Source organism: Balearica regulorum, chromosome 4, assembly GCF_011004875.1.
Source record: "Balearica regulorum gibbericeps isolate bBalReg1 chromosome 4, bBalReg1.pri, whole genome shotgun sequence".
NCBI classification, from domain to species: Eukaryota; Metazoa; Chordata; class Aves; order Gruiformes; family Gruidae; genus Balearica; species Balearica regulorum.
Window position 1 is genome coordinate 1070105 of NC_046187.1, and position 17094 is coordinate 1087198.

The 17094-nt window shown below is 44.9% G+C and overlaps 1 protein-coding gene across 2 annotated transcripts; it reads right to left on the reverse strand.

Moving 5' to 3' along the window:
* Window positions 1–318: 318 nt before the first annotated feature.
* On the reverse strand, window positions 319–16829 carry LOC104642214 (albumin). Of its 2 annotated transcripts, none has more exons than XM_075750816.1 (15): window positions 16673–16814; window positions 15144–15204; window positions 14183–14315; window positions 13112–13326; window positions 12267–12399; window positions 11131–11228; window positions 9990–10119; window positions 8878–9092; window positions 8220–8352; window positions 7322–7419; window positions 7024–7162; window positions 6272–6495; window positions 5637–5769; window positions 4599–4652; window positions 319–331 (listed from the first exon to the last, which is right to left on the reverse strand). In XM_075750816.1, the coding sequence occupies exons 1-14, from the start codon at window positions 16755–16757 to the stop codon at window positions 4602–4604; spliced, it is 1848 nt and encodes a 615-aa protein (XP_075606931.1). In that variant the 5' UTR covers window positions 16758–16814; the 3' UTR covers window positions 319–331; window positions 4599–4601. The 2 variants fall into 2 exon arrangements, with proteins under 2 accessions (XP_075606931.1, XP_010309422.1); XM_010311120.2 differs by lacking the exon at window positions 319–331 and adding an exon at window positions 4163–4354 and having other exon boundaries at window positions 4596–4652; window positions 16673–16829.
* Window positions 16830–17094: the final 265 nt, after the last annotated feature.

Below are 17094 nucleotides of genomic sequence, written 5' to 3' on the forward strand. Positions count from 1 at the left end.
AAAGATGTATGTGGCATAACACAAACCATAATTTGTCTAGCTAAAAGCATCCTGATCAAATTCTTTTAACCTGGGGAAATGACAAGATTCATGTATGATGTCCAGCTTCTCCTCTTCTTTTTTTTTTTTTTTTAAGTCACTCTTAGTCGTTTTGCGCGGCCCCTTGCTTTGACAGCACTTGGCAGTTTTTCCCGCAGTCCTTGTCTCTGGGAGCGTTCACCCCGCGGCTGTCCGAGCTTGTCGGCACAGGAGACGGGATAACCTCTTACAGTGCAGGTGGGAGCGTGCCCGGGCCACGCACGCCTACGTGCTGCCCTGCGCTGGCAACCAGCTCCTCTGTCCTTTGGTTCCTCTGAGTCACTTGGCCGGGAAGGAAACAACTCTGCTCTTCTGGCAGGGCTTCTCTTAGCCCGCTGGTCTCTGTGCCTGCGGAGCTGAGGGCACGCTCGCTGCGTGTTTGGTGTCTGTGGCGCGTGGGTGGAAAGTGCTCTGGGTGCTTTGCCTGGTCCCAGGGTTGGGAATCGATTGATAGGTGTCCCGGGAGGACTTGTCTGGGTGGCTGTTGGTAGCGTAGGTCTCTGAGCGTGCCAGCACAGGAGAAAGCTTTGCTTAGACCTGGTGAAGCATTCCCAGGTGACCTCTTATTGAGGGGATTACTCCTGGCCTTCTAAGCAAAGAGCCAGGTTTCAGCCATGTTCGAGGCTTTTCTCCCAGTGTCAGGGGCAGAAAGCTGTGCCTCTCTCCCAGGCACGTTGTTAAGCAACAAGAGCCTAAGAGGGAAAGGCAACCACCCCAGCACTGCTCTCGTGGAGCTCCACGGCACTGTTCCTGCTTGCTCTCTGCAGCAGGCGGTCAGCTTCTCGCTTCAGTCTTTGCGAGTACAGGATATCAAGCTTCATCTAAAATGCTGTGTGGCCACCTCTGTGATGTGAGGACCGAGTTGTACCTTGTGAGTTGTACTACTCGGATTTCCACCCTGCCCTACTATTTAAATTCCATTTAATTCCAGGACCGTGTCAAAAGCAAAATACGCTTATCCAATACAGTAGAAAAGAAACATTCTAGTAACTCCAGAAGCTATCGCTCACCTCAGAGGCAGTTTCTTTTATAGCAACTGCTTTTGATAGTAAAAAAAAAAAGAGAGAGAGAGAGAAAACCAATGCTTATTTTGGACTTGGAGGACACCTCTATTCAGGAGCTCTAGTTGCAGTGTAGTTAAAGCAGTGTAGTTCCTTCAAGAGAACTTGTTTTGCCTTGGGTGAGGATCACTTCCAGGAGAGGCTCTTCTACTTTGTCTGTTCAGTGCAATGAGTGTCCCTCTGGAGATTGTGGACTGAAGTAGTTATCACCCCCTAAGAGGGAGGAAAGAAATAACCATTGATCCTGGGTGGTTGCTGGGTATGGGGAGGGGGGTCTGCAGCCCAGTATTTAGTGAGGAAGGTTTAAAGCAGTGATGTGTTACCTGTTAGTTACCAACACAACGTGCTCTTTTTCTGGGAAGCAAAGCCTATATGCCAGCTAAGTATGAGAGCCTAAGACGAACCTATGATATCTGGCATGGAATAAGTAAGAAAATCCTTCCCCCTGACCCACCCTCCCCTTAACTTCCTAAGCAAAAACACTCCTACTTTTATCTGTGTTCCAAATCCCACCGTAGCTGATTGCAACTGAACTAGACACAACAAAGTACAAAGGGTGACATTTACAACTTGTCCTTGTCTTTATCTGGCACCTGTAGGCGTGATGGTCTAGCCAAGTGAAACACCATTGCTGAATGTCAAAACAACTTATCTTGATGCAACACAATCGCTGTTATCTTAAGGCAACGCAACCTTGGGTTGCAGCGACCTGCTTACACAGCACTTCTGGGTAAGGTAGCAAACTTAGTATAGGCGCCCACTAGGAACAAAACAAGGTGCACGGGCTGTTGAGAAGGCCCCAATGAATTCCATGCAGCTGCTATGTGAAAGGCACTGTGCTTCCAAGATGTCGAGTACTGTACAGCTCGCTCTGGGTCTAGGGGAGTGTTAGGTTTTGGAGTACAAATTCTCCCTTGACTCCTGGAGTCCAGTGTCTGGCATGGCCTTGTCCAGGCTTTCTGTTCTGACAGAGTTGTCCTCTCTTTGGGTCAGTTTTTTACACCGTAGCTCTCCGAAGGTGACTCCAGACTCAGCAATTTAAGTGGTTTTGTTCCTGTCAGGAAGAAAAGACAAGTAGAGGCTGACCAGAAGGCTCTTCCATCGTTAACACTATTAACCTAAATGGAGAGAAACAAAAAAGATGGTATACGATGCTTACGTGAACCACCGAGAAGTCACTCGGTAATGTTGGTGAGTCCAAGGTGCAGTTCAGGCTTAAGCACGTTAGTGCTAGGCCTCCAGAATGCCGTCTCTCTCTGCCTCTGAGCGGGCGGAAGCAAGATGAGCTTTAGCTTCCAAAAGCAACTAGGTTCATGAATTGGGACTGTAACACACGCCCCCCCAGAGAAAAGGAGTAAGGGTGTAGAAAGCCCCAGAGATCTCCCTGACTGCGGGGCCGTATCAATTTCAGGTTGTACAAGCCATCCTTAATGTGTGCTGAAAAGGGACATTTATTTCCTGATACACCTTGTGGGTGCCTTGTCAAAACCGGCATCTCAACAGAGCGTTGATTCATTACGCGAGTCCCAGCTGTTGAAAACCTTTAGTGCCGGCGATACTAGAGAGGTGCTCGCGTCAAGGAAGAGGTCTAGTTCGTCGTCTCAAAGTTCTTTGAGCCAAGAGTGTTCCTGCCCTTTCTGTTGTGGTTTGAAATCTTCTCTTCTACCACTTTTTTTGCTGTAATTTTTTTTCTAGGACTGAGGCCTGTTGTCGCATGACATTAGGTTTTACATGTGATAGTATAGTAGAGAAATTTTTCATATAATTTTCTATGTAGTTGGTCTGAATATTTACGTGTTGTAGAGGGACATTGCCACTCTTACGCGCAGTGCCTTAGATACCGTTTCCTAACTCAAGCTTCTTGATAGATTTGTGGGGCTAGTGCTGATTTCTGTGTCTTGGAATCTTCACCGGACCTCTTCCTCTAACAAGCTTAACTTGTCCTAACTGTTTACGGCTACGCTGCCCTAGAGCAGGTTAGTTTTAGCTCCAGTAAATGACACCCAGCCCTTTGGATGGTGAATAAGATAAGGGGAATGGTCTTCAGCATGACGGACTGTGCTCCCTTAAACTGAGGGAAAAGGTGCTGAACTGCAGCTGGCAAATGAGTCTTGCTCAAGTTCACCAAACTTTAAAACTTGAACGAGATGTTTGTGAATGCCTTGGGGGGGGTCACATAAGCTCTTCTAAACCAATACATAGCTATGGCTTGCAGGGATTGGGTGTTCAAACCTTTCAGTCATAACAAGATTGGTGACTCTTCCTTTCAAGTTTTCAACGCAATGTCTCCGAGTGTTTCATTCTGAGGGTACTCCCGTGCTTCTGGAGAAGATTCCCAGTTCATGAGCTGCAGGCACAAAGAGTTTCAAGGCCAAGAGAACTGCCCTTATGAAATGCCTTATTATGCAAGGGCTCTTCTAATGATTCAAGGGTTATGCAAGGGTCTTTCTTAAAGCGTAGAAGATTGTGGAGTTTTGTGTTCGTGGACTGAAACCAAACGTGTGCTAGAAAATGATGCTGCTTTACTGGCATAGAACAGAAACGTTTCTCTCTTGGGAGCTTCCTGCAATGAAGGGCAGGATTTAGATGGCAAGCTTTTCAAGAAACATCTCTAAAGTCAAAAGCTGTTTTGAAAACAACCTCAGAGGTGAAAAGGACTGCCTAAAAGTGGATCTGTTTGCAGCTCTCTGCACACTTGATTTGTGGCTGATGGAAAAAATATCTTTTTTTTCTTTTTATAAGAGCTCGTTGCTAGTCATCTTATTTAGACTGAGCAATTCCTTTGAACGTTTTCTTAATAGGTCATTATAACTGCTGAAGTAAAGCGTAAAATGAACCTGTAATTGAATCAGAGTATTAAAGTCTAGGTAAATGCCTTACCACCTTTCATATTCTTTCAAATGTACTTTCCAAGAGCAAGAACCGGCAAAAAACCCCAAAGGAATCCCTGTCCAAATACACTACTTGTGTAGGGAGCGTTGCAGAGCTTTGCTTTATGGTAGTCACCAGCAGACAAGGACAGATGCGGATTTATAAAGCTTTTATTTATTATTCATTTTTTTAAAGTAATATAATTGAAAAGCTTCTGGAAAAGCATGTTGTTTGACAAAACACTGAAGATTGACGAAATACTCATTCAATACCAAAGGAAAAAAGATAATGGGCAGGTGAAGTTACACAGAAGTATTTTTCTTCATATTTTTCCCACTCGCAACCTAGATGGAAGAAACAAAAAGGAATATTTTCTAAAATTGTAGCATAGCGGTAGTACTTCAACTTTATGTAGGCTGTGTAAGGCAGCTGGTAAACCACCCATTAGAAAAAACAAACGTCCGGTGGTTAAAGGGGAGGTAGATGCTTATTAGAGTTGAAGGAGGCAAATGGGTGGAAGAGCGGGCAGAGAGAGGGATAGATAGGTAGATGATCCCGTATATATGTATTATTGCCGTTACCTACCACGTGTTAAACACCAATTCCTAATGTGGCTCTGCTCTGCACTATTAGGTTTGCACCCTAGAAGAAAGAATACAAACAGTTGTGAGAGAAAACAAGGGAGCGAAGTACGTAGTGCTCGAGCAGGAACTTTTGTGCGCTTAAACTTGTGTGTGCGTTAGGTTTTGAAGGACAATTCTAGCGGAACTTCCTAACCTTAGAATCTGAGCGCTCTTGTATGTTGCTTATTTAAAAAATTATTTCCAAAGTCTTTCTAATATATTTACCCATGCAATACTTTGGTTATGAATAAACAAGGCTTCAATCAATAAGCAGTTTAAGGTATTAGTAATACAGTTCTATGCTCCGAACGATAACGTGGTTGCTGTTGGAAATGCTCATTTATACTTCCCGCAAACGCTTTGCGCTTGCTCAGCGACACGGCTGCAGATAAACTTCTGTGGTTATTGCAGAGACAAATAATTGTTGAGTGAACGGATGTATTTGTGGCTGATGAGTTTGAAAAAAAAATGGAGAGACTGTGCATAGGACGTAGTCAGGTGGACTACCCCTACCGATGTACCTATATTTGCTAGGCGTCTCTGATAATTGATGCAGACACGCTTTTTACCGGTAATCCTTCAGAGGTCTCTAAGAATCTGTAGCACAAAAGGAAGTTTGCGTGTGCTAGAGATACAGGTTAAAATCTACCCATACGTATTTTTTCAACCATGGCTTGTAGATACTCAACTCCTCTGGACAAGGCCCTGAACAACCTTATCTAATCTCAACTTTAGTTGTGCTTGGAGCAGAGTATCGGACATCGTGACCTCCAGACAACCTTTGACAGGAAATTGTTCAATGACTGCTATCTGGGACTGCAATCTGTACAGACAAGATAGACGTTACGCTCTGCAGGGTAACTTATTGTGAGGGCTCACGGACAAGTAACCGGAGCAGTTTGCTGAACCGCTTCCGTGGTGCACGGTTTCCTACTGAGCTTCCAGTTTCCTCTGTATGTGTTGTGGGTTGGTGTTTGGTTTTCTTAAAGGAGATATGAAGTACCTCTTCGCCAAAGCATGTCTCAATATTCGTCTGCTTGCAGCACTTTTCTACCATGGCAGTGAAACCGTCGGCAATTGTCTTGATTTGTTCTTCTGTCATCTGGGGCTTGCGTTTAATGAGGTTGACAAGCAATCTGAAAACAAAGCCACAATGCATAGTTAAAGCTACCTGTCGTAGTTTGATTTCCCAATTTAAAATAAGCCATTCTATGCAAGCACAGCTTATTTATGAGTTGCATTTGTCATGCCTAGAGGAGCCTGCGCCTATTTGTGATTCTAAACTCCCAGTCTACCACAACCGCTTGCTCGCTCTTTTGTCATCCTGGTTCCAGGTGGGGAAAAGCTTACAAAAATGGTCTGTATATTAAGACTTGCACTGGCAGCGGACCTATGTGAAACCGGTCAGCTAAGACACTGATTTTATTTGAGGAAAATAGCCTATTTTGCCTGTTCCAAACTACACGATGTTATGCACTGACAAGCTCAGAACTAACACCTAGTTCCATCTGGTTTTCTCTCTGCCTCTAGTGAAGTCCCAATCAGAAAACAAAACCAGGGGGTTTGTAGCTTCCTTTTGCCCTCCCGAAAAGTGTTATGCTTCAGAATTTTCTCTGCGTGGTATTTCTTTTTGCTTACTTCATCTGCCCTATTTCCTGTTCGGCAGGAGCAGCAGTGCACAGTTTTTCGTCAAAGTTGAACATCTCGGGGTCAAATGGCGGAGGCACGTATTTGGTGTCTACTCCCATGGCAGTGAAACACGGTCTCCTGTATGCGTAGGAGTCGCTGCAGCAGTGTGAAACGTTGTCGTTGATAGGTGTGGTCTCCTGTCTCCTGCACATATCCTGAATCACGATGCTCAGCTGGAAAGGGGAGGCAAGCAGGACAAACATGAGTTGCCCCTTTTACAGGAACAGGAGAAATATGTGAGGTTTGGGTCACAGTACAACAGCTGGAGGGAAAGCTGATCGATCTAAATACTTGCTCTGAAATGGCACTGTCTTAAAATTTAAAATAAATACTTGTTCCTGGAGTTGGGCATTTCTTAATCTGCAAACAGTCTGCCCATTGGGCTACAATCAGTAAGTACGTTTGTTGCTGGTTGTTTGGTGGTTAAGAGACTCTTCAGCTTTTCCACATGCAAGCTGCGCAGACCCAATGGAATTACTTTTGCTTTCTGAGGGAGAGCAAAGTTTAGCAAAAATTTTCACTGGCTACCATCAGGGAACTATTTAGGTTCTCACGTCCATTAAAAATGAACAGAGTTCGAATTCTGTTAGGCAGATGCTTAGCTCGGGGTTTATGAAAACTTCAGTGTGAGTTTACTGTCTCACCAGAATTCAAACATTTTTGAGAAGAGAAGAAATAAGAGAATAAACAAATGGACTCACGTATCCCTCAGAACAAGGCAGGCGTTTATCTTCGGGAAGCTGGCAGCACTTGGTACCGACGGCTGTCATTTTCTTTCCGATTTCAAGCAAGGTCTCAGTTGACACCTGGGGCATTTTCTTAGTGTAGCGGATCAGAAGTCTGAAAAAGTCATATGGAAATGACTGTTTGCTCACCTGGGAAGAATGCCCTACTGAGCTGCACCGCTGAAGTGGAAATAGAAGCGAAGACCAAACAAACTCGCCCAAAGCAGCCAGCGTCTTTGTTTATCCTCGGGAATATTTATCAGAAAGTACTTACGCTTTAAGGAAGTCTTGCTCGCCATGGGTATTGAGAAGATCGCAGTTTGTCTTTACAACATCCTGGGTTTCTTTGATGTGATTGTTCAATTCCTCTTGCTGCAAACAAGTATAAATTTATTAGTAACGTTAGAGCAGGACATCCTGGTAACAATTGTACGAATATACCTTTTGACCTCCTCTAAATCTTATTAGCGGAAAGACACCCATTTTGCAAGGCCGATCACTTCCGCGTAGCCTGGCTGGTGTAGGGAGGACTTGGTTCTCATGCGAGTCTTAAGTTCTAATAGAAACTTCATTAAAAAGGCTGCAAGATTTTCCAAAATCTTATTTAAATTGATTACCTATTGGACTTAGTTTCTAGACAATGGGAGGCTTTTGCTTGTTTGTTTAAATCGGGTGGGTATTTTTCCAGCCTAGGATTATCAGCCGTGAGGGGAACATTCTCTTTCTATCCCTTGGCCAAAGGTGTCGGTGACTCAACTGGTGCTGTGAGCTGTGTGCGACTGAGCTGGGGATTAGGAGACCTCAGCTGAGGTGTCTCTGAGCTGGCTGTCCAGGTTCCCATTGTAATGCATGAGCAGCCATAGTCGGTGGAGCCCATAGAGTAGTTCTGCTAACCAGCTATTAGTCATCTTCAGGAGAAGCAGAATCGTCTCTGAGGCATCAGGCAGTTGTGAGACTAGTCTGAGGTTTCGTAGGTGACCGCTGAAGTTGGTCTGTGACCTGAGAAAACGGTATCCTTGTCGTGGGCCCTGGACTGCTTCATCTCCCATCAGAACACTAACTTCCCCTGGGGTTAGTCTCTCAAAATGCTTTCTGTCTGCTCTTCGTAGGAGCTTCTCAACCCAACTGTTTCACGATGTTCTAGCTATCTGCAAGCAAAGCTTTGCACCTACAGCGTTTCCGTAGCAGTCGGCAGGGTTGTCTGTTTTGCAGCACTTTTCCAGGAGTGTTTCGTATCCCTTGGTAATTCTCAGAATCAGCTGTGTGGAGAACTCAGGGTGTCTTCGTGAGTACTCGTAAACAAACCTGAAAGACACACAAGCTGACAGAATTAGAGCTCCCAAATAACAGGCTGTTTTCTTCACGCACAACATGGTAACTGACAATGACAGTTCCTCGGATGAGTTCAAGTAAGGTGGACGATTAGCTTGGAATGCTGTTGGCTTGTTTTGGTAGAATTTTTTGTGGTTCTGTTGCCAGCAGGTAACAAAATAGTTCCCCAGGACAGAGCACTTGTTGAGCAGATGATGTACGTGGGCACCACGAAGCCCTCGAATGAAAGTAAGGCACAGATAAATTCAGCTTTGAGCAGGACAGGGCTGAACAGAAACAGTCACAAAGCACGAATGGGAAGCTAGGGGTTCAGCGAGGGCTGAAGCTACGTCGGTTACGCTGGACTTCCCTGCGGCCATCTCTCTTCTCCACGTGCACCGGAAACGCCCGAGAGGACGGGGTTTTTTCAGCGGTGCAGAAGGCCGTAGGCCCGGAAAAACAGAGGATCGTTTGCAGGAGCATTTGAACGCAAACACACGTGCTGTTGGTGCTACTTACTCTGACAAGAAGGCGTCGTGGCCTGCCTCAAAGCTTTTGCACACTTCCTTATCGTTTATGTATTTTTCAACGAGCGAAGGGAGATCTTCAGGTTTGTCATCAAAATCTGCTTCGATGATGCACTGGCTTCGTTCCACAACTGGCTTTTCGCAGCAGTGTTTGATTTTACTTGAGAAAACATCTTGTTTAGAGCACATATAGGCCATAAGCTCTGCCTGTAAAATTAAAACGTATTATCAGACAAGCTGTGAAATAATAATTTAAAGCTGGATTAATTAATCTCCTCTCTTTTTCATGCTCTTCCCTTTCCAGTCAGGTCACCTACTTAGCACTTTCCTAAAGAAATGCTGTCTCCATACAAAAAGAATAATCAGAGGGACGGGCACGTCCTGTGCCTGTTGAGCACGACGTTCACAGGCCGGGGGCGGGGATGAGGTTACCCTCCGATCTTAGAAACTTCCAGAAGGCTAACCCTGGGAAGCCGAGGAGAGTCACTGAGTGCCCGTCACAAGGATGCCTGATCCATCGTGTCGGTCCTGTGGGATGCCCAGCTCTGGCAGAGGACAAAGCCTGAGAAACCCCAGTGTTTCCTAAAGCCGGCACTGGGCACCAGCTGGTGGAAGAACAGTCTCTGAGCTCCAGCCCGGCAATACCGAAATTCTGCCACTGTTGCGCAGCTTTGCTAGCCCTCCCCTGCAAGCTGTCCCGTAGGGTTGGCGGGCGCTCCGGGGAAGCTGGATCGATGGCAGTACGCGCAACAGGACGGCACAAGAAATGTGGCCTTCTTGCCTTGGTCGTGATTGATTTGAAGCGAGTAACCGCCATTGAGCGATCTCCCTGCTAAATGTTTTGATTGCAACCGGACACGTGCGCTACGCTGTAAGTAACAGCTCCCCGCTGTCACGATCATCAAGGGCTGGATCCGGAACTGGTCCAAAACCTGGTTCCAGTAATAGCCAGCTGAGCTGGCCAGGAGCTTTTCAGGGGCTGAGGAACCTTCCAGCAGTGTTGAGTTACAAGTTCCCTGGACTGTGGGTGGATAGCTGTACAAATTACTGTCTTCCTAGACATTTTTCAGGTATGTAAAAATTTTTGAAAAATCCTTAGCTTACCCTGTCATCCATGCACTCCACCATGTCCCCTTCACAGCACTCCTTGTAGGTACCCTTAATGTCTTGCAGAATTTTAGTAATTTCTGAGAATGGAGCCTTGGGATATTTCTGGCTCAGGAGAGCAAGTTTTCTAGGTGGAAAAGAAGAAAAAGACACTTGTTTTAAAGCTCCGTATTGAACAGAAACCTTGCGAGTCACTAACACTTATGATACTGTAGATCAGCGTTGTTTCAAGTAAACATTCATTCCTTCTCCTCATCTAATTTCTAGTGGCTTGAAAAAAAGGACATGGACACCTGCACCAGTAACCCAGTGCTCCTTTAAAACAGACAGAGAGAAACAAGTTTGTGGCTGTTCTGTTCTGAGCTGTCTATGTAAGAATCGCATCCTAGAATTCCCCATCGCGCTTGAGTGACTGTAAAACTGCAAAGCATCTCTAGATTACTTAGCACAGATGTATACGGTCCTAATCAAAGCTGCTGACCCGCGGTAAGGTAATCCTAGTGCATGTTGGCGTGTTAGGCTAGCCACAGACTGAAGGCAGGGCTCTGTGCTAGGCAGGTGATCCGCATCTTAACAGCATAAGTCTTTCCTAACCTTAAAAATGCACCTTTGGCAACAACTGGGATTCTGCCAAATTGGACACTTTGATTGCTCTAAGGTTCAGACTGACAATTTGCTTTGATTACTGACGTGCCTATCGCTAAAAGCTGGAACCGGCACAGCTTTGGCAAAAACGTGGGTTGAACACACTGTTAACTCGGCATCTCCTGGACTGGTTCTAGAGGCGGTTTCAGTTCTCTGTACAGCTGATCTTTTTCCTAGTGCTTGCTATCAGCCTGGAATAGGCAGGTTCCCCTCCGCGTCCTGTCTTTAGGGAGAAACCTGATCAGGATTAAATTCTGCGTTTAAATAAACAGGTAAAGAAATTTCCATCGGCGTAGTGTTGAAAGACTGACCCGCTGATCTCTATTCTGTTGGACAATGGTCCTCAGCCAAAAGGATGCTAGGAAGTACTACGAGCGCGGTTTTCAAACTCAGCATATACAAGTGAATTATATATGCTGATGTTTTCCTCTTGAGTAGTTTCAGGTTTAGGTTAACAAGTCTACTTGTTATAAAAAAACTGCTTGGAACTTACTTTGCTTTGAAAGTTCTCTCACCAAACTTGTTGAGGATTCCACAGGAGTACTGCTGCTGCAAGCTAATTTTCTTGGCTCTTTCTTTTATGACAGCTGCCTATAGTAACAGGATGCACATAGTCTTGTTAAACTGATTACGTGTAATGGATGGAGAGAAAAGCAAACCTGAAAATCCCACTTGAGAAACACTGTGGAGTCTGGTCCTGTTAGCTCTGATGAAAAGCCAAGCGAGCGGAGAATTACTTAGGCGGTCCTGACCAGTTCACAATCAGCATTTAACTTCTAGCCTATACGCTATACCTTACGGCACGGTGCAGTCCTCCTACGGGCATGCTGCTGTTCACCAAATACTTCAATGTCATTGAAACCCTGTGACTTGAGGGTAAGTTGTCTTTCAGCGCTCTGCAGCGAGCACACAGAAGTTACTGGGACTGAGGTTGAGTTAAAGGGAAAGTTTGGCTACACGAAATCTTGGCTACAGTTCCCAAGAGCAAAGGTACGAGGAATTCATCTGCTATTGATTCATGGGGCTGACACAGGATTCATCCTGACGCCTCTCTACAAGTTCTTCCTGCAAAGATTTGCGTCAACAGGAAGATTCTACCCGTTTCTCACTCTGTCCTGTGTTTTTGGGCAACGAATACGGGAAGAATGGGAGAGAGATCTCGTACGCCTATGTGTCGGATGTGGCGATGGTGCGTTAGGCTGCCGAGGGAGATACGTCTTTGCCTAGTGCCTCTTGGGTAGCGTGCCTTCTCGCTATGGCTCACCACGGATGGAAACGCCCGAGCGTTATTTGGATTTGGCGCATCTGCGCGATGCTCGTGGCTGCCTTGATCATGTATTAGCAAAGGGACAAAAAGACAAGCGTAATTATCTATGGTTTGATTCTTTTGGTTTTTTCACTGAAATCCAAGTATGAATATTTTGACCATCTTAGTTTCTATGAAGCCATTTACAAATATTTACTGAAAACCACTGTGGGAAAGCACAATTTTGGAATGATAAACTGTAGCTTAGCATTAGCCTTTTAAAGTCCCTTCTCACTTTGAAGAGAATTGCTGGTGAGATCAGAAGACCTTTACGTAGCAGATCAGTTGCTTAGTTTTCATACACAGTGAAAAATTCGATTTACCTTTTCGTCCAAGCAAGTACCGATATCGCTCTCTTTGCAACAGCTTTGCAGCGCGTGTTCGTAATCAGCAGCCAGACTGAGGATTGTTGGGGCGTACAAGAAGGGGTTTCTTCTTGCAACAGTGTAGATGAAACTATATGGGAAATGAAAACCTACGTTACATATTCCAATGACAACAGCAAATGGCCTTAAATGTCTTAGAGCTTCTCTAACTTTTGTGTCTAGTTTAGAAATGTCAGTCACTTTGCTAACATAACGGCTGCTAGTGGCAAATGCTGCACTAAATCTGATTGCAAAGCAGGACTCGCAAGAGTGATGGAAGGATGAACTCCTTATCTCATCAGCCACTTAGTTTGATGTACACGTGCTTTTTCAAAATCCTTTGTCAAACACTTGAAAATTCTGATTTTGAGTGTTAAAAATTAATCTATGGCCATTTTGCCAAGATTTCATTGCCAATTGTTATTAGTTTTATTTTTATCTTTCTTCATCCTTTCCAGTTACAGTGGGGGTACTGGGAAGCTGGAGCAGGTAAATTCTTAAACCAGAATTGGAAACATTGTGATTTTTCAGGAGGTTTGGGGGGGGAAAAAAAAAAGTCCCCCGAGATTTATAAATGGGATGCCTGAAAGCCCATTTTTGAAGGGGAAAAAACCTGCTCTAGCATGGAAAGCAAAAATGTGCTCAGAGCTTTGGATATTTAATGATTGAGTATGGTTTATACGTGCAGGCACGAGGCTGAATACTTGCAGCTTGTTCATCTCCTTGCCTGCACGTTCCCTATAGACCAGGGATCCATCCTCTGCCTGGCTAAATACTTAAAGAGCACGAAACGGCCATCTTACTGTCCCAGGAGTGCCACCCGGTCGTCACTGTACTGCTGGCATATCACATCGCTAGCCGGTCTCTGGTAGGGCTGCACGAAGTCTGGTTGGGGAACTTTAAACGACAGGAAGCACTCATTTCTGTCGGGATCCGTTTTACTACAGCAGTCAGCCATTGCACCGTATGAGTCGCGGAGCTTTTCCACTTGGCAGATTTCATCCAGGAAAATGGTGGGCTGTGAGGGAGATGCTGGGTGTCAGAATTATTGTTTATAGACGGTGTAATGTACGTTCTACTGCATCAGATTTAGGCCGTAAATCAGAAATCCATTGTTTGAAACACAATTCGATACATTTTTATGTGGTCCAATATCAAATCTGTTGCAATGCCTAACTGAAAAAAATTAATTGTAATTATAATTTAAAATACTCTGTGCAAGGCGATGATCTCCTTATACTTATAATCTGACTAAACTGAATTTTCAGATGAATTGAAGCAGGATTTGATATTCTACTTGACGCTCAGCTCAGAATGCCTTTTTGGGAGATGTAACGTAGCGGTGCCCTCGGGACTGAACGTTAGAGCTCGCAGGAGCACAAGCACCTTTCCAAAGGGCCGGGTGGCACCTGCTACGCATCCAGGGATCTTAGAGACCCGCACGCTTCTTGGGTTGCCTGATCTTAGAGGAGTTTTTTAGAACTTCTTAAATTAAGTGCCTTCAGTTAGCACACAAACTTCTTAAAGTCAGCCCAGTATCAAAACCCACACGCTCTGGTCACTTGAATACCTGGAATTAGACCTGTATTTCACAACTACGCGCTCAGGTCTACTCCCAGGCAGTGCTAAGCCGAAGGTGCCTGCGCGTGGTGTTTGGGCCCCGACACGTGGCTCCGCAGAGCATTTGGGCACTGCTGAAAGGCAGAGTTGCAGAACCTGACCGAAACAGGTTCTTGGTTTCAGCGCTAAAATCTGAGCGTTGGCCGACAACAAGGGCAACACTTGAAAGGGTCGGGTATAGGTCCTGAGTGAGGAGTTGTCTGGCGGCTGAATGGACCGAGGAGAAACACAAGAGCGAAGGATTCGCTGCCTACCAGTGATTTCGTGCACTCGGGAGCATCCTCGTTGGCCACGCACTTCTGCGCCAGATCTACGACATCCTTCACCAGCTTAGACAGTCCGTCGTAAGAACATCTCTGGAGATACTGGGCAAATGTGATCATGGTACTGAAACACAAAGCACGTTTTGGAATATGGAGACAGGAAACATAACGGTCAATGTTTTCAAAGGTTCTTCGGGATTCAGAATGGTTTGTTCAAATGACACGTGCAAATGCTCAGGCAGGGCAGCGTGAAGAGGACGATACCGGGTCATGTACCCTTCCTCTTCTCCCCTCCTTTCGGAAAAATGTTTTTAACCTTACTTCTCAGGAACAAAAGTCTTGAATAATAGATTGGAAACAAAACAGAAAAGACTGTGATTCGAGCTTTCTGCCACTTGTACCAGCATATTTGTAAACACCATAAACTCAGCTGTGTTTTGCCATTGTTAGAAGTGATTTCAAGCTGCCTTCTTTCAGAAGCGGTTATCTTCCTGTCAGGGCCCTCTGCCATTCCCAAAACCCGTTTGAAAAGGAAAAAATTGAATTGCCTCAGAAAAAAAAAAAACCCTGTTGCAGGGTTGTTTTTTTGAGGTTGGTGGTTTATTTTTCAGTTGTGTGGTTTGTTGGGTTTTTTGGTTTTGTTTTTTTTTTGTAATGCCTGTATGCAGCGTAACTCCTCTCCATCCTAAGGTTATCAAAACTGTATTCCTCAGGCCAATTTTCTTTTCATGTAAGGAATACAGTTTTCCTGACAAGGTTTGCAGGGAGTTCTTTTCCCACACAGCAAGGAAGTCATAGTAATATTCGTAGGCTTTGTATACTAATGGCAAGGATGCTAACTCAGTGCCGTGCTTCGGTGAGACACGTACAGTGTGGTTTTAGTTTCCCTTTTTTGTCCACTATCAACACAGATGGAAAACAATCAGAAAATGTAAACTGAACATTCACTCACACTGCCTTAAATGTCTCTTCCTTCAAGTCATTGTACCGATGGGCGATTTCACTCTTGTGGTCTAGGAAGAAAGAGAAAGAGAACAGTGATGCTCACCGTCACGTTGGCTGTGCTAGACCCCTTGCGGAATAGGTTCTGGGCACCTTGTGCCGGACGTGGGGAAGCATTCGGCGCTCGCCCAGCTCTGATGCTGAGGGCAGTAATAGCTAATGCTGGGTCCTGGTAAAATCACACCTTTGGGCGGGTAATCTGGGTAATCCGTGCTGCTTTTCCGGGAGCTTCAGTCTAAGGCTTTCTTCAGGCTGCCCTGTGCTCTCTGTTGTCTCAGATGACCCTTCTGGTCCCTTTCTGTGGAGATACCTAGCTCTTACCCGTGCTCATCTTTCTGAAGGAACCCGAGCATGTGATTTTTAGGATTCTAATACAGTATTTACCTCTGTAAGCACATACTTAATTCAAATATTCGTAACGACTGCTGTAGGTTATTATTAAGGATCGGCCAACGTGTCCTTGCCGTAACCAACATATCATGTCTATGCTATAATTAAAGGAATGCAACTGCAGTTCAATTAGAGCAAGCGTTAGCAGAATTTTCTCTTTTTGAACACAAAATTATTAACTTGGCAGATTCCTATTCTTGTTCCACCCGGTGGATATCACCTGTGCCCTTCGTGAGAGGGAAGGCAGATAAATCCCTTCCCTTGGTCCTCATGGTAACAAATACGGTGGGAGTTGGACTCCCTCGCTCTTGGCGAGAAGACTCCCACAAGATTGTCCCAAGAGATACTGAGGCATACGGCTACAGTAACGAACGAGCTAGAATGGGGCGGTCATTTTGTTCTAAAAATAGCATTCAGGAGCATTTAGAAAACGTGAGGAGTAATTAGTTTACCTCATGGAATAGACCTGCTGTGATAATAAGGGTTTCAGTGCAGAAAATTCAAAGTTGAAGATGTTTTATTGGCATTTCCAGCCAGCTCCAGAAAACCCCAGTTTTGTTAAATATCAGTGGAAAAAATTCTAGGACTGCCTGCAGAGACATTTGTTTGGCGAAGGTCTGAAGGTTGATAGTACAGACAGAAATGACACGATGAGGAGTTTTTGGGTGGCTGCCTTATAGCCCAGACTGAGATGTAGGTTTCTGGATTTCGGACCTACTCACGTGAAAAGCATTGCCTTCAATCGGCAAGGAGCCCGCTTAGGAGCTACCGTTGAAAAGAGCGCGCTTGCGAACGCGCAGTGCGTCAGCCTTCTCCGTGCTGGAAAGCAACGCGTTCTGAATAATCAACATCTGTTCATGCCCTGCTCGGGTGTTGCGAAGGGACGGCACCAAACTTACTCGCCCAGTTTAGTTGTCTGGCATGTTCTACCCACCTCCTCGCCATTTCTTTGTTTAGTTTCTTTTCAAGTCAACAGAATTTTTCTGTTCTCTTTGGATCAGGCTTGCAAGAATTGTTTGTGAAATTGCATTAAAGTCATTAAATTGATATAACAAAGACTGCAAAGACAACTGATTAGTCCTTTCTTACCTGCCTCGCGAGCAACTCTTTGCAGATTCCTGGATGTAGCGGAATTAAAGAGGAAAATAAATGAAATTAATGTTACCCACTTCATGGCTGCAGATTATGATGTGGGCTAATTTGCTCAGAAATGCTAGGAAGAGTGAAGGGAAAGCCTTTGCTTATATCCCCTTTCCTACCTGCGTCTGTAAAATATTAACCACCGAGCTGGCACTTGTACATTTCCATTTGGTCTGAAGAAGATTACAAAACTTGGACTGTCCTTGCAAAAATGAATTTGATATTAGTTGTTTATTATGTGCTCCTCTGGGCCTTTTTGTCCTGAAAAGGTTGAACCTTCCAGCACCCAAACAGATAAAGTTTTGCGTAAATTTCCTTATCAAATGACAAACAAGGGGTTCAAGGCATCAGACAAAAAAGTCATCAAGTCT